The 22,573-nt window shown below is 38.9% G+C and overlaps 1 protein-coding gene across 2 annotated transcripts in view; it reads right to left on the bottom strand.

Moving 5' to 3' along the window:
- Positions 1 to 22,573, bottom strand: part of kansl3 (KAT8 regulatory NSL complex subunit 3) — a 43,815-nt gene that overhangs the window by 8,754 nt on the left and 12,488 nt on the right. The window contains exons 15-21 of one of the 2 annotated variants that reach the window (XM_056246861.1): positions 21,192 to 21,269; positions 17,341 to 17,517; positions 14,348 to 14,435; positions 13,478 to 13,605; positions 6,972 to 7,060; positions 6,675 to 6,867; positions 1,429 to 1,541 (exon numbers count right to left, since the gene is read on the bottom strand). In XM_056246861.1, coding sequence (XP_056102836.1) covers positions 1,429 to 1,541; positions 6,675 to 6,867; positions 6,972 to 7,060; positions 13,478 to 13,605; positions 14,348 to 14,435; positions 17,341 to 17,517; positions 21,192 to 21,269 — 866 coding nt within the window. Of the gene's footprint in view, positions 1 to 1,428; positions 1,542 to 6,233; positions 6,868 to 6,971; positions 7,061 to 13,477; positions 13,606 to 14,347; positions 14,436 to 17,340; positions 17,518 to 21,191; positions 21,270 to 22,573 lie in introns of those variants that run through there. The other variant, XM_056246860.1, reaches the window with a different exon arrangement.

Raw genomic sequence — 22,573 nt, 5'->3', positions numbered from 1 at the left:
GTTGGGTCAAATGAATGACCCAACAATATGGGTTAAATGGAAAAACCCAGCACTTGGGTCAAACCAACCCAGCGCGTGTTCTGTACTATAGTGACCCAGCGGCGTGGTTAAGGTTGGGTTATTTTTTAACCCTGCATTTTTTAGAGTGTATTTATTGAGTTGGGTCATACGTTTTATGTTTCATGCTTCAGAAATGTGACGTAAGGTAAGGGAGCATAGCGAGCATTGATGCTCCCTGGCTTTTGCGGTGTATTGTGGGATTGTCTAGGGAGGGAACATTCAAGTGCACTGGATGGGTTTCGCGATTGAGAGCCCTTATAATGGCCGACTCCCTGATCAGTGCCCTGACTACAGAGCTGATTGAGACGCACCCAATGTCTCGCTCACTAAAAACAGCTTGGTTCGTTCCTGAATGTTTTTTCTTTATGCAAATGACTCATACAGATATTCATTTGTCGCCACCTACTGGTGTAAAGATGCAACTTGCAGAAAGTCCATCTCCATTTATGTTTTTCAAAATCTGGCTGCATTTATTTGACCAAAATACAGTAAAAATAGGAATATTGTGAAATATTATTACACTTTAAAATAACTATTTTAATATTTTTTTAAATGCTTTTTATTCCTGTCATGTAAAGATTAATTTTGAGCATCATTACATGTGTCACACGATCCTTAATAAGCTAATTTTGCCACTCAAGAAACATTTGTTATTATCAGTGATGAAAAGAATTGTGCTGCTTAATATTTTTGAGGGAAACATCATACATTTATTTCCAGGATTCTTCGATGAACAGAAAGTTCAAAAGAACAGCATTTGTTTGCAATTTTGTAACATTATAAATGTCTTTACTGTCACTTTTGATGCATTTAATTAATCCTTGCTGAATAAAAGTATTAATTTCTTTAAAAATATACATCACTGACACCCAGCCCCATGCGCTCTTGCTCGTGTGATGTTGCTTATTTAAGTTTATTTAACTAGTAACGTTAGACACAATTAGCCAATAGGGTTTTTATGAATCATAAGCATTCTTAAATGAACTAAACCATTACTAATACCTAAGTGATCCAAATCAAAAATGACAAGCATATAATTACGCTCTTCAGAGTGATTAAGCAAATAATTACACCTCATCTCTCCGCATGGTCAATGAGACGGTTACTACAGCAACACTAACAGCTCACACTGCAGAGCACTAAAGGCACCGGCTGCGAGGAAACATCAGTTCACACAAAAAGTTAGGATGAAAAAACCCTAAATGGATTTAATCAATGTTAATGAAAATCCGGAAAGACTGATGAGCTCTTCTAATTTGTCGAGCGCGAGTTAAAGCAAAGGGGAAGCCTAAAGCCAACTGTTCTGTTCCAGCTCTGGTACATCAAGCAAAAGATGTGAACTATATTGGGTGACAGCGGGTCACACACCTGGTGGTCAGGAGCGCTGTGAGAGGGCGCTGTCGCCCCCGTGTGGCCGAGAGAGGGAATCCTGCTGGGCTGCCCTCGCAGCGTCACTGTGATGGTGGTGGGAGCTTTCAGCCCTGCAGAGGACACACACATTACGGGAAAAATATTTGAAGACAAGAAATATTGTTAGCTAAATATTATAATCACAGGTTGTTTGGAAACATATGTAAGATTGTGGAATGCTTATTTTGTGGCATAGCTATTATACAATGCAGACATGTTATTGCGTTGCTTATTAATTGTAGGCCTAATTAAATGCAACCTGTTATGTTTTGTCCATAATTTATAATGTGATGATGCATCAGATTTACTATGATAACAAGTATCCTAATTAATAAAATAATGTTTCATAGGCTATATATGATGCAGGTGACTTTTTTTAATTCACCTCGTAAGCCTATAATCAAAAGCAAAATTATCGATAACAGCATTAATATTTGTGTTGATCTAAATAGATGCATTTCATAGTTCATAATTCATATGCACTTTTATCCAGAGTAGCGGCGACTATGAACTCGATTTCATGAAAAAAGGAACTATTTTACGTGGGGGTGATTTGGTAAAAATGTTTTTTTTTCATCAAGAGGCGCATCAGTTTTTGCTCAAGATCTTGTATTTTCAATGCAAGAGTCCAGCTCTCTGTAAAGTCTCCTCCAGAACATCCCAAAGACTTTCAGTGAATTCAAGATCTGGACTCAGAGGAGCCGATTCATGTGTGAAAATGATTCTTCATGATCCTCACAATCATTCTTTCACAATCTGAGCCGGATGAATCTGCACATTATCATCCTGGAATATGAACATGATGTTTCTTCATACATGGATGTTTAAGAAATGAAAATCTACACACTCCATCAATTAGGGTTAGAAGAACTGTTGCCAAACATATCACATAATAATCACTGCAATAATGACTCTTAAGCATTTGCCTAATTAAATCCAAACAGCGACTTTTTTTTTTTGGCCAGGCAGTGTATAACCGTCACCGGGAGTAGGCCTAAGATTATACTTAAAGTATTAATGAGATCTTATGAATTCATACAAATTAGCCACCAAGTGCATGAGGCCATTTGTTCCTCATTAAAATCCCTTTGTATTAAAAAAGGAAGAAATTAAGACACGATGCCATGGATCTTGTTTACTAATTGTTTTCCTCATTAAAGTACTGAACTACTAGCCTGGTTAAAACCAGACCATTCTCAGTTGTAACGAGTTATGGTCTGGCAAGCGTCATTCCAGAGGGGCGTCACCAACGGACGTCGCGGATAGACCTAAACCCAATCAGAGCGATGAAGGAGATGACGTATGCAGAGCGGCGGAGAAACATCTCCGAGTGTTGTTCTTTGCTCGGTTTTTAACAAAAAGGAAACGTTCAAATCGCTTAAAACAGACGCGATAGCTGATTCGAACGAGTGATGTTCGACGGCGGCATCCATCTTTGTAATGTAGGCTACAAAATCTGCTTCAAAATCCCAGCGCTGTCGTCATCGTGTAAAGCCCGCCCCAACGTTTCTGATTGGTGCCTCGATTTCGACGGATTGGAAATGGGCTTGAATGAGCTCTTCGCCAGACTAACTTTCAGAGCAAATCTAAATTTGCCGGAAGTTGTCTGGGTTTTCCCAGGCTACAAACCTATTTAAAAAAAAAAAAAAAAAACTGCTATAATTATTCTCCATCAATTTTGAAATATTTACTTAAAGCTGCAGTCCGGCATTTTTCCTCTTTGTCGCCATCTCTGTTTGAAATCTGTAATTGCAGTTATTTGCGGAATTATTAACTTTGCGTGAGTTGCACATCGGCATGAAACAGCGCGGATGAACACAATGTTTTGAGACTGCGAGTCTGTCAGTCACCGCGCCGATGTGGAAACTGGCATTCAGAATCACACATTCTACTTTTGGAAGTAGGCCTACAGTATGACCATGACAACATACGAATTTTCATCGGAAAATGTCATCTGAACAAGTAAGTAACATCCACTTCAACTAAGGGGGGAAAGCCTTGCAGTAAATCGTGCTGATTAAATATAACGATCGCGTCAAACCTTTCAAATTATACTTTGTTCTCAAATTATCAACATCAGCATTGTGACTACATACATTTAATGTGTATTATGATTACCCTGTAGTTCAGTTTCTATTTCTGTGCAGTCTAATTTCTAATTGTCATACCAATAAATTAATGTTTCTTTACTGGTTTTCTTTGAGAAAAAAAAAAAGAAAAGAAAAAACACGTATCTGTAATCCGATGCATATTTAAAACTATATATAATTTCGGAGGAGGCCGGTTTGGTTTGCTTGGAGTAGAGGTGAATTGCTCCCTCTCATAGCTAGCACAAAATATTTACCATAATAGCTAAACGAATAAAGACAGGAAACTCCGTAACTGTGTGAATTAAGCGAACAAGTGTGCTACTGTTACACGATTGAACTATTGAAATGTCTTACCTGTCCTAAAAGAAAAAAAGCCGTCTCTGCGTCCGTTTTGAACCGATGTTTATCCTTGTTTTCGCGTGGGCCAGTTGCAGTCTCTTTTTTCTCTACCCACTCCGAAGTCCGAATTATTTGGGGTTTTACAAGTGGTGAATGTCCAGTTGTCACTGGTGATTGTCGTTTGAACCTTTCTGGATCCGCCATAAGTTTAATTATTTAATGCTGTGAGAAAAGGCTAAAAATGTCCACCTCCAACATCCTCACGCAATATAGCCGACTAGCCGGGAAGCCTTCTTTATGTGTACAGATGTGACGTAATGACTCAATATAGCCGACTAGCCGAGACTCCTTCTTTATGTGTACAGATGTGACGTAATGACTCAATATAGCCGACTAGCCGAGACTCCTTCTTTATGTGTACAGATGTGACGTAATGACTCAATATAGCCGACTAGCCGAGACTCCTTCTTTATGTGTACAGATGTGACGTAATGACTCAATATAGCCGACTAGCCGAGACTCCTTCTTTATGTGTACAGATGTGACGTAATGACTCAATATAGCCGACTAGCCGGGAAGCCTTCTTTATGTGTACAGATGTGACGTAATGACTCAATATAGCCGACTAGCCGAGACTCCTTCTTTATGTGTACAGATGTGACGTAATGAAGCAAAGACATGCTCGAATTTCCCGCGGAAATCCACCAGTACCACTGGAATTAAAATCATTATTACAAGCTAACCGTTTTGAATCAGGCAAAAGCAAGCAGATATTTTTGAACACTGGCTGGTTATGTTTTTTTTAATTATTATTATTTTGGATAATTTTTAACCCAAAAAAGTTACGGACAGCAGCTTTAATAAAAATACATCCCCGCTGCTATTTTAGTAGTCCATCAAAAGATGGTCTAAATGACCACGGACCTCAGAAATGTGGATGTGCTGCATAAAAGAACTGCAAATGCTAAATAACAAATGTTAAAAAAATATATATTTGGTATCTTAGTCATCTACTAATGCAGTGGATGTGTGGGTCCGTGACTGCATTGTGATGAGGTGTCAGCTGGGAGCGCTGACGTTTGTGTTGAAGAATGAGTGTATGGAAAGGAATAGCTTACAATCAGGGTTTCTGCAGGTAAATTAATTTAAGACCTTTTAAAGACCAAGTAAAGAAAATGCAAGGAATAAATTGAAGGGAACACACACACACCTACCTTGAACTGCTCTGCTACCAAACAGTAAAAAAACTTCTACTCTATCTTCTGATTGCAGTGCAAAAAGTTCTTCCTCAGTATTTTTGTCTTGTTTCCCAGTCCAAATGTCAATGGAGGGACAGAAAGCTCTCAGATTTCATTATAAAGATCTTCATTTGTGTTCTGAAGATGAACGAAGGTCTTACGTGTTTAGAACGACACGAGGGTGAGTAAATAATGACAGAATTTTCATTTTGGGGTGAACTATCCCTTTAAATCAAGATACATTTATGTGAAATGCAAAATTGCTAAATATTAAGTCTTGTTTTCTGTGAAATTGATCAAAATTAAGTGAGTTTATGATTAAAACTAACTAAAACATACCTGCCAATTGGCTCAAAATCAACTTAATTCAAAGGGAAGTTTTTATAACAAATTGACAATTTTAATATTGGAAAACAGCACAAAGATACTGAGGAAGATATTCATTTTTTTGCAATGCATGCAAAATAAGACTTTAAGCCCCACAGAAGCCCTGACAATATACTGGATACTAGATATTACTGAAATAGTGATTAAGTATGCACAAACTTAGTTTGCATATTTAATTCAGCGAGTGCTGTCCATTTAAATACTCAGTTTATTTAGCATATCCGCAATCCGATTGTTAAAAAATGCCTTAAATTTTGTCCATCAGATCCATCAGTGGCTCTCTAAATCAAGAATTCTGCTTAATTCAGGAGACACTGCCTAACATTTAAAAAAATAATACAATTTACACACATTTGCATACTGTATACGGTGTAGCTGCAGAAATACTCTCAGTATTGCATTTGACCAAACAATTATGGATTAATAATCCATAATTTGCTTTTGTTTTTTATCTGCACTGCATTTAAATAACTTCAGCAAACTATAGAGAACATTAATGCATGCAATTTGGGAGACGATGAAAACAATAATAATGACACAAAGAAGAGGTAGGAAATACTTTGCTGTTGGGGATTTAATGAATGTCTTTGTGAGTAGAGCAAGCATTATGATTTACATAAACCTCATCCAACAGAACAAATAACAGAAATGAGAAAATAAAAAAAAAACAGAAAAATGAAACATAAAACAACAGTGAGGCGGTCTGAATGAAGCTGGTGATGTGGGATTTTTCACAGCTGTCATTTTATAGCACTCCCATATAAATATTTTGGTCCTTTGTGCATAACAGCAGTTTGAGTTAAAGGTCAACCCCTAGAACGCACTAAAATGAACAACTTGTATAAAAGTACATACGTTTCCAAAGAGGAACTTAATTAATCAGACCAATAATTGTAGAAGATCACCCAAATAAATCTTTTTACATGCATAAAAAAAGTGCAAATTTACACAAATGTTTGTTTATGGTACATATTTACATGCTCAGCTGGATGTTTATTGCTCTCTCAGAACATTTACCTGCCAGACACCTTTTTTTTCTGCTAATCCTTTTCATGGATTTGACCTTTGACCTGACTGCTACTCTAGTCAGCTACTCATCGCGGACGCCTCTGTTTGGAGCGCTGTGTCATCAGTGGCGACGAGGACGTACCCGTGCTCTGACTGGAGACGTGGGCCAGTCCCGGCAGGCTGTTGGCTAGTTTGGCCAGGCCGCCGTTGGTGAGGAGCTGGTGTATCGCTGTGGTTTTGGTAGACACGACCGGCACCGTGCGCACTAGCGTTCCGCTTCCCGAGCTGAGAGAGCTCAACACCTGCCCCTGACTCTGGGGCTTCCCTCCTGACACCTGAACACCACAAGAGGGAATCATACAAGCATGTTTATTATAAAGGATGCAAAAACATGGTGATTTTAGTTTAAGAAGCATATGCTGTGTGACTGGGCCGGCACCTGTGTGGTGGAGGGAACGCCTGGGGATTTGGTGTTGATCTCCTGCAGACTGAGGCTGAGGCCCTGAAGCAGACTACTGGCAGAGGGACCTAACACACACACACACACACACACAGGCAAAAAGGATTCAAACAAGAGTTACTTTTCTCAGCTATTTTTTCCATTAAGTCTAAAGGCCCGCTCACACAAAGGACGGTAACTATAACAAGAATGATAAAGATTTTGTTCCAAAAATCAGAATCCACACCACAACAATAACGGCACAGAGAAACAATGTTGTTGGAATCGGACATAAACAGCCAATCATAATCCATCACTGGTTTCTTAATTTGTGGGCCATGTGATCATCAGTTGAAAAACATAATAACAGAAAACAGCCGTTGCAATGGCGTTCAAATACGTCAATAGCGGTGGTGCTCTGCTTTTATAAAGTGGCACCGGACGCCAAATTCACTGAATTTAATACAATTATATAATTTTATAAATGTTATGTTTGTAATTTTTTTTATTCGTTAGACAATTTAAATGATTCAATATTCAGAAACGAGTGCAGTTATATAAGCTACCATTCTTTTTTGTGTTGAACTTTTATTAGACAGCAGATCAAAATAAATTATTATGTACTGACACCGCACACACAAAGAAACTCAAGTTAACACACCAAGGTAACAATTCAAAATTAACTGGTGTAATGTTTATATTTTAACCCTTTTTTGCACATAATATACAGCATAGCCTGCACAGACACATTAACTATATTTGTAAATTTTTTAAAGGGGTCATATAATGGTACATTCACTTTTTCAAGTTGATTGTACTGAAATATGTGTTGGCAGTGTCTGTACACAACCATCATATAATGATAAAAATCCATCCAGTGGTTTTGTTTTAATCTCCTTATATGTTTTCCCCTGCCTCAAATTGAGCCGTTCGTTTTAGTGACGTCAATAAAACGGACGCCCCTCCCACGATTGTTGAGTGACAGCAGCGCTTCAACACAGACACGCCCTCGCTCGTGAGCGAGATGTCAACATAGTCCGCCATTGTTGATGCGCTCGAGCAGAATGGCGTCTAAGCGATTGTGGTGTTCTGTTCTTGGGTGTAATAACGAACACAGCAGTCATTTTAATGTTCCTAAATCCGAACCGCTGAAGACGCAGTGGCTGTGTTTGTTTTCGAAGGGAATATTCCCCACGAGCAACGTCACTGCGTTCATGTTTGCGCGAATCATTTCTCACCAGACTGCTTTATAGACGAGGATCAGTATAAAGCTGGATTTGCTAAACTGCTGCTCATGAAAAATGGATCGGTAGCTGCTACCAGATATTCGTGTTCCTGCTGAATCTCCAGAAGAACGGAAGTGAGTGTAACGTTTTATTAAACTTTATATTAATATATTAAACTTTGCAAATCGCTAGCTGCACGCTTCACAATGAATGCGTCTAAGGTTTACACTCAGGGTACATTACGGCATGTTTTCTATGTATGACGTTCTCAATATAATTCATAATCCCACGTTTATACTGAACAACGCGTTATTGTGTTATTGTGTTACAAACGGTGTATGCGCAGAACAGAGAGGCGGAGTCAGCAAAGCTCATGATCATTTAAAGTCATATGCACTGAAACGGCGTGCTGAAAACAGAGCTGTTTTTGACCAGGTAAAATAACTGTTTTCTTACAATACTAATGAGAATTTTTAATTAAAGTATATTACAAACTTTTAATTTAGACCCTAAAGAATCATATTAGCTTGTACAAAAATGGCATTATATGACCCCTTTAATACAAAATAGATTGATTTAATACATAATTGATTTTTCATCCGATGCATTGTTGCCAGGTTGTGAAAGACGATTGGGGGATTTAAACTCTTGACATCTGGCAACCCCACATATAAACAGTAGTGAAGAATTGTAAAAAAAACAACAACAAAAAACTGTCTATAATATTTCTTCTCCCCTTTTTTGGTTGAATATATAGAGATTTTGGATTTTTATTTTTTAAACTGCATTTTAGTGTCACCTTTTTGGTCAACAATATTGGATGTTGATATAGTCACAGTCAGTGTTCAATAATGTTGATGTTGTCTCGTCTTAGGCCTTGTCCACACGGACACGGGTATTTTTATACAGGGTATCTGCACACTTTTTAAAGTCAAATTTAAGGCTTTTTAAGACCTTTTTAAGACCTGAAGAAATCAAAATTAATACCTTACATTAGGGGTGCGCAATATTGAAAAAAAAAATGTCTCAATATTTTCAAAGTTTTGTTGATGATAATTAGATGATATTTTACTGATTGTGTTTGTGTACTGGTACCATGGCTGGTTTAGGCCTGTTGTTGACAGCTGACTCACGAAGATATTCATATTTTTCATATTCTATGCAGTGGTCAGTTCACAGCAGTGAAAGGAATTAACATTTTTTTATTAAAGGGCAATATTTGCAACCTTAAATTGAGTTCCAGGGGCATTTTCACCCATATATGGACTTTTTTTTTTTTTTTTACTTCGAGGTATGCATCACCTTTTATGTCAAATTCTAACATTCAAATTAAATTATATTAGAATAATAACACAATACCACTGTTACCAGTTATATTAAATCATTAAATCAAAATCCATCTTTGCAGTGCAGAGGAGACACAGAAGCAGCATCAGAACTGGCATTAATATATTTATACTCCATTTACAATTGCATAAATAAAGCTATGATATATTCAATTCTTTCAATTCTTAATTCAATATTTAAATATGAACTGATTTCTAATTGTAACATTTTAATTACAGGGTACTTTAAATGTGAAACTAAACCCGCCAGTAGGTGGCGGCAAGTCACTGTCTCAGGGAGTCATTCATTCAAACGATTTGTTCAAACGGCTGATTCATTCAGGAACTGCAATGCTGCGGCCCAATTCGCATACTATCCGTCCTAAATAGTATTCGAAAATAGAATTAGTACGTCCCAAATCGTAGTATGTTGAAATGAGTGTCCCAAAGAGACCCGGATGGTCTACTATATCCGGTCAGAATCCGAAGTGCAGATCGATGCGCACTCTAACGGCTGATATTGCCCACAACCCATCGCGCGTTGGACGAGGGTTCGGTTAGAACTACAAACACGAATGAAAAGTGTTCAAAAACTACAGACATGGAGGACGCGCGAGTCCGACGGTTATGTAGAGAGGTTTAGATAAAGGGGTTTGAGTGATTAATTATCAGTATCTAACCTGACGAAAATGTATTTATTCAATGTTGTCCACATTATATTGCATCTGCAGCAGCATTGTGAACTTTTGCACAGATACGTTTAGCCATTAACTTTTAAATGCATTATTATATTCAAATTCCAAACACATGAGGAGAGTCTCCGCATGAAAGACCCATGACTGGCAGATGAACGTGCGACAACTATTATCTCCGAAATGGTAAGAAGTTATATTAGATTGAATGGAGGATTTTAACTGTGACGAGATGATTGACAGGGCAGTTTACGGTGATATGATTCACGCGACAGATCTGTCCGTTAAAGATGACGAAGTAGTATGTCCCAAAGCTTGCCTACTCTTTTGCTACACACTCAAAAGTATGTATTTTTTCTTCACAAAAAGAGTACATACTTTTAGGGCGTAGTATAAGTAGGCGAATTGGGACGCAGCACTAGTGATTGTTCATTGAATCGTTAAAATGATTCGTTCAAAACGCGGATTTCAGTCAAGAAATCATCGCTGTCTTTTGCATTGAGACTCTGCTACGGTTTCATTTTGAAATTCTCGTCAGCGAAATAAAGGGAAAACAAACAATATTGACAATATTGTTTATAAAATGTAACAATGTTAATTTAACTGTTATATAAAATAAATATCATATTTGCTATTGTGCACGGGAAAACAGCCCTCTTGCTGATGTAATATTGTATGATAACAACATATGATATATAAAATACAAAAACGTTATACGTCTATTAGGGAACATACCTATAACTGCACTGACACATCACGCAGTGAAAGCAAGCATGAGAGACAAATGCGATGTCAGCTCGCAGTGCGCCTTCGTACATAGTTAACGTTAAAGTAAAACAATGATTACAATATCATAATAGACAATACACATCGCACACCACTACGCACATAGAGAATGAACTTACAATTGAACTGAAATTAACCAGCTTTCTTCTCCTCTCCTGCTGTTTGCGCGTGCAGGAGACAGACGTAATGCTGGCGCGAATGTGACGCGAAATGTCACGTGAACGAGCAAATCCACAAAGAACGAATAGTAAATAAAAAAAGTACGCTAATTAGATAGTTTTAATTTGGAAAACATTTAGATATGTCTAACTCAAATTGCCATTAAAAATTTAAGACCTTTCATAAGTCAAAATAAGACTTTTTAAGACTTTTTAAGGCCATAAATTTTTAAAATCTAATTTAAGACTTTTTAAGACTTTTTAAGGACCCGCGGATACCCTGTTATAACCAGACTTTTTCCTACAGCGTTTAAAAAAAAAATCCCATCCACACATGCTCGGCCTCCGTCTACATGAAAACGCAAAAACACGCTATCAAGCGCGATCAAGAGCATGCCACGCCAGCAGGCGGCGATGTAAACCTTAACCGTAAAGCCACGTTGGCCAATCAGAAGCGCAAATCTGACGTCAAACACAGCGTATAACGACGCACACTCTGACGTCGCAAGGCAAAAACCCCGGTTTCACTGTCTACACCACAACACTGTAACCGGCGTTTCTGAAAATCCTCACCCTGGCAGGGGTTTTCAAAAATGTTTGGTTTCAGTGCGTTTTCGTGTGGACGAACGGCCGAACCGCGTAAAAAAAGTCACGGTTATAAAAATACCCGTGTCCGTGTGGACAGGGCCTAAGTCTTGGGAAAAAATGTTTTCATTAACAAAATGAACACTCATTTTTATTAAACTAAGAGCTTGCAGATGACTGTGGGATCATTTACAATTAGCATTAACATGCGACCTGTATCCAGGTGTTGTCCACATACACACTGAACCAAAAGCATCGTAAGGCTTACTGTGCATTCACACCGGACGCGAATAGCGCGTCAAATTCGCGTCTACCGCGTCTAGTTTGACGCTTGACCACTTTGTGTTAATTCGCGTGTCAATGGCGAAATTGACGCGCGTAAAAACAAAAGTTTGAAGCGAAATTTACGCGCGTCAGAGGCGAAATCCGGAGGCGAAAGTTTCGAAACCCGTTGGCGGCCATCTTTTTAGATGTTTATCGAGCATTAGCATTATTCGAGAGAGTCACCGCTCGTATATGCTCTGGAGAGCAGAAACAGCTGCGTAGGGGACATCGTCGCTGTACTCGGGTCCACCAGAACCTCCGGCGGGTTTCAGGAGTTTCACAATTTGCTCCAGGAGCTGGGTTTGGTGGACCTAACGGTGAGGACGCTGACGAGGACAGCGTAGGCCGTATAAGCCCTCGGCCTCGAGTGGTCTATGCCTGTCGAGCCCGCGCTCTACAGCCCGGCGCGAGGTTCACCCTCGCCCGCATCCACTTAATCTGTCATTTATTTTTGTTTTGATAATAAATGGAGCCTCCAAAAGTGAAACCTGTCCTGTGATTTTTAAAAAAGTTTTTATACACTAAATTGTGTTTGTTGTCTTTACATTAGAATAATAATGTTTTATATAATCTAGAATAGATATAGAATAAATAGCATTCAATACAAAATGAGTATCTCTCATATATTGAAATCGTGAAAAGATTTGCTTTGCACACCAAGCATTTTTGTCATATTACAAAATAATTTATTGAGGCCAAACATAAAATAACATAATAAACTGTCACTTCACCACGTGACAGCAGCAAGCAGGCTCCTGATTGGTTAACGCGGCGCGAATTGACGCAGAAGTTCAGATTTTTCAACTCGGGCGGCAGACGTGAATTCGCGTCAAACGCGAGAATGCACAAAAAGCACTACATAAAACATTCGCGCTTAACGCGCCAGACGCTCAATTCGCGCCATTCGCGCAAACGTGACACGCGAATGAGGCGTATTCGCGTCTACCGCGCCGCGCTCTACGCCTCATTCGCGCCGCAGGAATTTTTACGCGCGTAACACGTCTTTGCATTGACTTAACATTGAAATCACTCGCGCCGGACGCGCTATTCGCGTCCGGTGTGAACGCACCATTAGGGGCTTAGTTAGTCAGAACTGTTGCCCCTACAGAGTATAGTTTGCTGCTGCTCGTCGGACGGCTTAAATCCGAACCAAGTCCAAATAATGGATGTTGCACCGGTCTTTTTCACCGGCTCCTCCGTTTCGCTTTCAGCCATGTTTACTCAAGATGACGAATACGATGATGCGTTGCAGCCGGTAGCAGCTCGTGGCCCCTACATTTTGCTGGTAGATTGCGTCGACATGCATTATCGCGATTTAAAATCTCTACCGTAGGCCAATTTTGTATCGTTTGTATTGCATATCGTTTCTATCGCCCATTACTAGCTGTCAGGATTCGAAGGTCGTGGTACCTTGAGCAGTGGCGGGGGCCTGAGCCTGGACAGGAGAGGAAGAACCCGACATCACGCTCCCCTGAAGGCTGTGAAATGACCCCTCACTGGAACCCAAAACTCCAGACACATCTGCCAAACCTCCTGATCTAAAAGAGCAGAGGATACCACATCAGAATCAAGCCACCATAAACACAGATGCTGACATGAACTAATAAAAAAAAGAATAATAATTCAACCAACCACATTCTACACTTTTTTTATTTCCCACAAGTTTACAAGGTTGGATAGTGGAAACATACAATATAGTCCAAACGCAGTGTAACACAGAGCTAAAGCTAACCGTTTGGGAACGGTTGCAATCTCATCACACAAGAACAGAAGTAGAACGTATTTCTTAAAGATTAAAAGCCTGTCCATACAAAGTTAAAACAAATGCACACACAAAAAAAAAAGAACAGAAAAAAAATGAAGTGCAAAAATTTGGTTCGTTTGAATGAATGCCTATTAACGCATTTGTTCAGAATGACATGAACATTCACATGCCATCAATGCAAGATTTTTTTTATGGTTCTAATCTCTTTTCAATTACACTGCGAATAAAGCTGACTATCCAGAAAGATTCACGCTTTTGGTCACATGCCCAAAGCCACTGCTTCAACATAAAATGATGACTTGGTGGTGCTCATGATTCATGAACAACACTTGTCTTGCTAAGCGACACGGAAGAGCAGAGGAAGAATCTGGAAGTGGGTCTCTTCTCTGTACACATGTATTTGGTGTGAAGAATTTGCAGAATGTCCATTTTGAACAGTCGTGTTTGTATGAACAGGTCTTAAGAGGCTTTTTTTCTCTTCTGTACAATTGATCTGGTGTGTGAGATAAAGGTACCTTTGTGCACTGAGAAGCTCAGACAGCTCTTTGGCCCCCGATACCGTCTGGCCCACTGTGAGTCCGAGGGGCTTTCCTGACAGACCCACTGCACAGAAAAACAGGAATACAAGCGTGAACACTGAGAGGTGGCAAGACAGTCTGAGACACCTTTTTCAAATTGTACGTGGGATTATGTAGGCTATTGCAAGATTTCATTATAAAATGGCTTTACTGGAGAAGTACACTTGCATTCAAAACTATGTATGGGGTCAGTAAGTTGTTTTTAAAAAATGAATAACTTTATTCAGCAAGGATGCTTTAAATTGATCAAAAGCGACAGTAAAAGACACACGTTGCAAAAGACTTGCATTTCAAATAAATGTTGTTCTTTTGAACTTTCTATTCCTTTCCAGAAACCTGGGGAAAAAGCTTTGATCACAGGACCAAATTCAATTTAAATATGTATTTATTGAAAACAGTTATTTTAAATTGTAATAATATTTCAAAATATGACTGTTTTCACAATTTTTTTTTAATCAAATTAATGCAGCCTTAGTGTGCATAAAATACTTGATTTCAAAAACAAAGAAAATCTCCCCAACCCCAAACTTTTGAACGGTACTATGTCACTGCATCAACCAGCCCAGCTAATAGGGTACTGATAGTCAGGTGCTTCATTCAACATGACACACTTAGACAAGTTACTGTTTTAGCATGTTGCATGTTGTGTGGATCTGATATCTAAACCTAGCTTATACAAGCATCAATGATTAACTCTTTCCCCGCCATTGACGGAAATGTCCAGCTTTCCGTGTTTTCACTGTTGTACGGTAGGGGGCGCTATTAGACATCTTCTGAAAGAGAACTGGATTCTCTGGATCAAAACACAGGTGAAGAATCAGAAATAAGAGATATCAAATGCAAGCAGATGCATTTATAAAATAACACAATCATTAACCTTAAAGGGGTCATATAATGGTACATGCACTTTTTCAAGTTGATTGAACTGAAATGTGTGTTGGCAGTGCCTGTACACAACCATCATATAATGATAAAAATCCATCCAGTGTTTTTGTTTTAATCTCCTTATATGTTTTCCCCTGCCTCAAATCGAGCCGTTCGACCGTGTGACGTCACACGGTCGGACGCCCCTTTGTTTTCGAAGGGAATATTCCCCACGAGCAACGTCAATGTTTTCATGTTTGCGCGAATCATTTCTCACCAGACTGCTTTATAAACGAGGCTGCTCCTGAATAAAGGATCGGTACCAGCTATTCGTGTTCCTGCTGAACCTCTAGAACAACTGAAGTGAGTAACGTTTTATTAAACTTTATATTAATATTTATATCTTTGCAAATCGCTTCACGATGAATGAGTCTAAGGTTTACACTCAGGGTACATTACTGCATGTTTTCTATGTACGACGTTCTCCATATAATTCATAATCCCACGTTTATAATGAACAATGCATTATGGTTATTGTGTTATTATTGTGTTATAAACGTGTACGCACAGAACAGAGAGGCGGAGTGAGCAAAGCTCATGATCATTTAAAGTCATATGCACTGAAACGGCGTGCTGAAAACAGAGCTGTTTTTGACCAGGTAAAATAACTGTTTTCTTACAATACTAATGAGAATTTTTAATTAAAGTATATTACAAACTTTTAATTTAGACCCTAAAGAATCATATTAGCTTGTACAAAAATGGCATTATATGACCCCTTTAAACCGCATATAAATCAAAACTTCCTAATGTTACTGGATGAAATGTCGACCCAGGACGAGTTATTGGACTGTGAAGCTTTGATGGACTCGATCTACTCCATCTGTGTTTTGATCTGACGGAGTCTTTGACAAAAACAAGGTTTTATGTATAAGTGGAAACTTACAAAATATAGTCCAGATGCAGTGTCATGAAGTTATGCAAGCGTGGGGACATTATCTGATCTTATACAACATGATATTGCATAAATCATGCGAATGTCACAAAAACACAGATCTAAAGCTAACCGTTGGGCAGGGTTGCAATCTCATCACATAAGAATAGAAGTAGAACTTGTTTCTTCAAGATTAAAAGCCTGTCCGTATAAAGTTGAAAAAATGCAAAAAAAAGTGCAACTTTTGTTAATTTGAATGAATTACTTTGAATGAATATTAATGCATTTGTTCAGAATGACATGAACATTCACATGCCATTAAAGCAACAGCTTTTTGCTCAAAGTGTTGCTTTAAAGTAACACTATGAAGTTTTTCAACCTTCATAATATATTTCCAAGACCCTTGTGATGGTACATCGACTTACAATTGGTTAAATGACACATCTGTCATAGCCTGACGTGGTCTGCATCGCTTTTACTCGCACTATGTAACTTCGGGTTTCGGGTAGTAACCCGAGCACAACAAGAACTACAAAACTCGACTGCTTTACGGCATACGTCACTTCCCCCACCACTTCCTCAAATTGTCTGTGGCCATTGTTGATTCCAAAGCCGGTGCTGGATAAACAGAGCATGTGCGCGTGCGACAGTAGGCGACGGTAGGCTAAATTATTTACGACAGCGGTAATGGACAATTCCGCTTCCAACCTGTAGGGCGACCGCTGAGGAAAAGTTACTTGGTGTTGCTTTAAGAAAGTTACTAACATTCAAGTGTTGATTAAAAAAAGAAGGCATGAAGCTAGAATAAAACATGTTTTTTTTGTTTAAAAGCAGAATGCCTTCTTCCTACAAGGCATGTTCAGATATTCATTCATACAAAAATATATTCTGGGGGCCATGAAACTTGTGAAAATGATCAAAAATGCTGGCTGGCAATTATTATTATAATTTTTTTTAAATGCTGGCGGGGAAAGAGTTAAAGAAATGGCTTAACAACAGGCTCACTCACAAAGCAAATTAAAGTAATGGCTGAAAATTGCTTAAACCAAAACGTTCCTCCTCAAGCCCTAAATGCATCAATATGTGGCACAGATTGTTTAATGAGCGGCTCAGAGGGCTGTGTGTTCAGTACCGTCCTGAGCAGTGGAGCCAGTGCTTCCTGACGCGTCTCCATGGGACACGATGGTCACTTTGATCTTGGCTCTTTTGGAGGCTTTGTTGGGAGTGGGACTGGGAGTTTGTCTTCTCTTGAGGTGGAGCCTCATGTCGTCTCGGTCCAACCCCTCCACCTGCTCACTGGGCACCGGCACTGAAACACATGATGCTGAAGGGTTAAGCTCCAACAGTCTCAAGGTCACACAGGGAGTCACAAGGTGCCGATACAGTTAATATGAAGTGCTGCAGAGGTCTCTGGGTACAAATTTAGACGCTTCCAAAAGAGTCGGACCCAAAATTATTTTGACGGCAGTGTTTGGTTTCTGTGAGAGATGCTTTTTGAACTCAGGCGCACAGAAAGGAAACGCACTCAAGACAGCTTGACAACAGGGGTAGGGTTAGGGGTAAGTACTAATAAATATGTAGCCTAATTATAGTATGAAAATAATCTGTCCTTATTTGCAAAAGTGAACCGGAATTGATGTACAATTTAGCCATTACAGTATCATTTGTTTCTCATTGCTGCTTGTCTTGACGAACTGCCTTTGATGATGATCAGGTCTGTCTATGCAGTAGAAACTCGAAACAAAAACCCATAATGCACTTTTGATTGTGCCACCACCCCTCTGTCAATCCAACTGTCCGCTGGCAGGGATTAAAGAAGTGAAAGTTACAGCTGTAATTATAACAAAAGACCTGGAGCTGAAAAAACCTCTGCCAGATAATGCAAAATGATCATTCAGAAGACGTTTGCTTTGCTGACAAATAAAATATGTATGTGATATATGAATGCAGGTAACATGGAGAATGAGTGCACATCGTCCATTTACCCCATACTACCGATATTTTAACATTGCTGGTTTAAAAATCGACAAATTAATCCTTTACGTTTTGGTAGTTGAAATTGTAAATACTAAAAGGAACATTACTATGGGAAAACGACAATGTTCACGTGAAATGATTCTGGTTTAATTACAATCAATGGATGATATATTGACACTAACAAGGCTGCGATTTCAGCTGAGAAGCTTGTGGTGAGAAATCCATACAAGCAAGTACAACTGAACACACACACACACACAAAAAAGAGTTTGGAAGAATAGCGTGGTAAAAATTCTAAAGCGATAGATAATTCATTTAGTATATTAATCATGTATTCCTGCATCATCCTCAGACTAATAAGCCAGAGAGTTTGCCTCACTACTATTATTAAAAATCCAATAAACTTAATCTAACTAAATCTGATTTCAGCCCAGTGCATGGAATCAATGCTATTGACGTGAAACATCAGCTTCAGCGTTACCCAGGTGAGGCGTCGCTCATCGATTGAGCCTTGTAAAGTGGTGCTCGAAGTTAATTTCAACATCTTGTTTGATTCATGAATGAATCAGCATTTAAGCATATTAGTTAGATTAATGGTTTAATAAAGACACCCTCATAACGACGGTGCCTTGCCGCTGCCTGCTGGCGTAACAATGTAACTGCACTGACTGACAGCCTGCAATTATGTTTTAAAGCCTTGTAGCTCTTTAATAAGGCTATGATTACACGGAAACGATCTGAAGAGAAAACGCAAAAGTGGCGTTGCGTTATCACTTTTTATTCTGCGTTTAGACGAGCATTATGGGTGGGAAATCCGCGTGCATATGGTGACGCAAAAGTGTGTGAAATTCGATGTAGTACGCACTCCAGGCGGCTAGGTGGCAATGTGAAGCACTGCCACACAACACCAAGTCCGCGCGCCTGCGTACAACCTTCACTGTCTAGCAGACTTTTGCGTTTTTACCAAGCGGCAACCTCCCTGTCTCTCTCTTGAAACCAACACGGAAGTGAATTAAACTGCAATTCATCGACTGGCCCCTTGAGGCAGGCTCCAGAAGTGAGTCAAATCTGCATCTCCCCCATGTTAAAATGCCCAACTTTACAGCAGAAAAAAACATGTTTACAGCCTGGAGCAAAAAGTGGTTTTGGTCTTTATAGCTTATTTTGCCCTTCATGACAACTGTGAGGGGGGTGAATTTTTTTACAACTCATCCGTTTAAATTATATTAAGCCTGCATAATTAAGGGCGTGGCCACTTGAGTGACAGGTGGATTGCGGCCGTTTGTCTGCTGTCTGTTAACGTCACTCTGAGCAGCTGCTGTACTTGCCATCTCTGCCGTGTTTGTGCTTTTTTCGGGATTATTTCATACAATTTAATACACGCATTATACCTTCGCCCACGCCGTTGGATTCCGTCGTTATCGAGTATGGAGAGAACAACTAGCGCTGTATTTCCAGTTGTTTTCCTCGCATGCACTAACGTTAATGGATGTCTGACAATTTCCTTGCTAAAAAAAAGTCTATAGATATAGAGACCATGCACACTCGTTAAATGCGGTACTGTTGCTCTCACGGAACAGATATGCTTATTTAACTTTTTAGTGTAAGTACCGTCAGATTAAATCCTGCAGGTGTCAGTGCTTTCTCTCCGTCCATGCAGTAACGTTAGATGCACACCCTTGAATGAGCGCAGATTTCTAGTGCATTTACTTGAACTTCTGAGGTAATATCTTTGGTTTAACCCATTAGAATAATTGAGAGGCGGCAAAAATCAGATTTTGAAATGGACTGAACAAAGCTCTTTACAAACTTGACGTGCGATGCCCTGCTGACTGACGTGTGCGCATGAATCACACGCACAAGCTCAGAGCAATATTGTAAGTTACTGCATGATAATACATTTTTATAGCAGAATAATAATACATCACGATACACAGTCTCACTTTTAGTTACGTCTTTTAACTATTATAATATTTGGGAAAAAACATGAACTAAACTATTGGCTTTAATTCTTCAAACAGCTGTCACTTTAGCGTGAGGCCAGTAGCTCCACCTACGTCCTGCCTTTTTGCCCATTTTCTGTTATCCGGTAGTGACGAGAGGTGACGCGCTGCCAAGATGGCGACGGCCGGCCCCGCCCACTTTAGGCTTCAAAAACGCTCTTCAGAAACCTACGGGTGACGTCACGGACACTACGTCCATATTTTTTTTTTACAGTCTATGGTTTTTACCCTATACACGGGAACGCGACGGTGGAGCGTTTTAAAGATTTCCACTCTGGAGGGTGGTTTCACTTTTGTGCGTTTTTAAGCCCTAAAAACGCCGTCGCCGTGTAAACAAAAGGCACGTCCGATAAAATATTTTTACGTTTTCACCCGCAAGCGTTCTCGTGTAAACAGGGCCTCAGTCAAAGTATCCTAAAATTGATAATGTTTTGTGCAAGCTCGGATTTTAAAGGCCTATTAAAAATGATGTATTAACATTAAAATTAATATTTGTTATGCTTAATTGATTCAATCAATTAAAACAACAATTTCAACATTACTGTAAATACCAAGGCAATCTGGGATCTCAAAGCTGTCAATACAAGTTCTACTTCCAACTTTACTCAGCACAGAAAAACTTGACCGATACCAATAATTAAAAAATAAAAATAAATATAGGCCTAGGCAATGTATTGATCAAATAATACCTTAAATGTGTTGACGTGTGAAAAGGTAAACAATGCACCTACTCTGTTAGGGAAAACTATTATTAAAACTATTACGCATTTTTACACTCTCCCACCGATTTAAGATAGATTCTGTCAGGAAGAACATGCATTTGCAAGCAGTCATTATTTGAAGCATTAACTATTGTTATTGCCTTTTGCAAACACAAAAGTGGTGAAACATTAAAAGGGACGTATGTGATACAGATATGACAGACAACTTTAAAGAAAGACATGAAAGGGGCAGACAGACAGACAAAAAAGAATGAAGGAAAAAGAGAGGGAGAGATACTCACCAAAGAGACATGAAGGGCTGCCAGGAGGAATGCTTTTCCTCACCAGCATATTATGTTTCATAAAAGCAGCGAACTGAGCTGTAGCGAACGGAAGACAAAGATGGAGAGAGTGAAGAAGGAAAGCACAGGGGATTGAAGAGACAGGAATCACACACAACATTACTGCTTGATGGGATCTGGGATTCTCCTCAATACAAGGATGATGTGACTACATCCCAGATAGTTAACAGTGTAGAGCTTGTCATTTAACATGCACAGGCATCAGCAGAACAGCTCAGGGTTAAAAGAGGCCCGTCAGGCTAAAACATGATTTAGTGTTTAAGTTATGCAGATACACATAAGACACACTCTTCAAAAACAGAATGGAACAGAACACGGGGGGTCATGAGGCACATTTTTAACTACTGGGTCATTCCGTGTCAACTCAACCAGAGTTTCCCGGCTCAAATGTTTGATTTTGATCTTTTTTTTTTCTGTAGAAAGAAACATAAATAGTGATGAAAGCCGAAATAGTAAATGTCATGTATGTGTAATGAGTAATCCACTGTTTTGTAGAGGAGGGTCAAAAGTAAAATTTTCACCTGAGATTTGGGGGCAAATTAGAGGGGTGTAAAAATTACTTTAGAAAGCATAATTATTTTATTTTTACACAGAGATTGGTAGGTCTATTAGTAAATTCTGTTTATTTTAGCAATATTTGTTTCATTAAATGCTACCGCTGAACGTTCAAAAATGGAAAAAAGCACTTGTGTTTGGATGCCTGTAACTCAAGAAGCATTAAATATATCTTAATAATATTCATATAGATTCTGGTTCTTAAACTTTCCTTTTGGTATCTTCATTTTAAAGGCCCTCGATGGTTCAATCCCAGAGATATGGATGGAGATCTTAAATGTGGCTCCATGAGTAAATTGGTCAATTGTACACATTGTCAGTGGTCAAAAACCAAATGTGGGTCACTTTGCACACAGCAGATACTTTTTTTTCTAGGAATATCTAAAGAATAAACAATGTTAAAACTAGAAATGTATCAAAAAAAATTTATATCAGCTCAATTGTTAATAATTGTTATCATGCCTGTAACTCTAAAAGTATTCAAGACGTCCTAATATCTTTCTAGATTCTCATTCTTAACAAATTTTCTTTTTCAAATTTTCTTGAATTACAAGCATTGCAAACAAGTGCTTTGTGCCATTCTTGAACTGTCACTGTAGGCATATGCAACAAAGATTTCTAAAGTCAACAGATTCAAGTAATAGACCTACCAATCTCTGTGTAAAAATAAAATTATGATTATGCCATCTTTTTAAAGCCCTTTTACACCCTTGTAAGTTGGCTCCAAATCTCAATTGAAAATTGTCATTTTGACCCTCCTCTACAAA

This window comes from Rhinichthys klamathensis, unplaced genomic scaffold (genome assembly GCF_029890125.1).
Source record: "Rhinichthys klamathensis goyatoka isolate OS25496 unplaced genomic scaffold, OSU_Roscu_1.1 h1tg000040l_1, whole genome shotgun sequence".
Lineage (NCBI taxonomy): Eukaryota > Metazoa > Chordata > Actinopteri > Cypriniformes > Leuciscidae > Rhinichthys > Rhinichthys klamathensis.
This window is presented reverse-complemented; position numbering and strand designations above follow the sequence as displayed.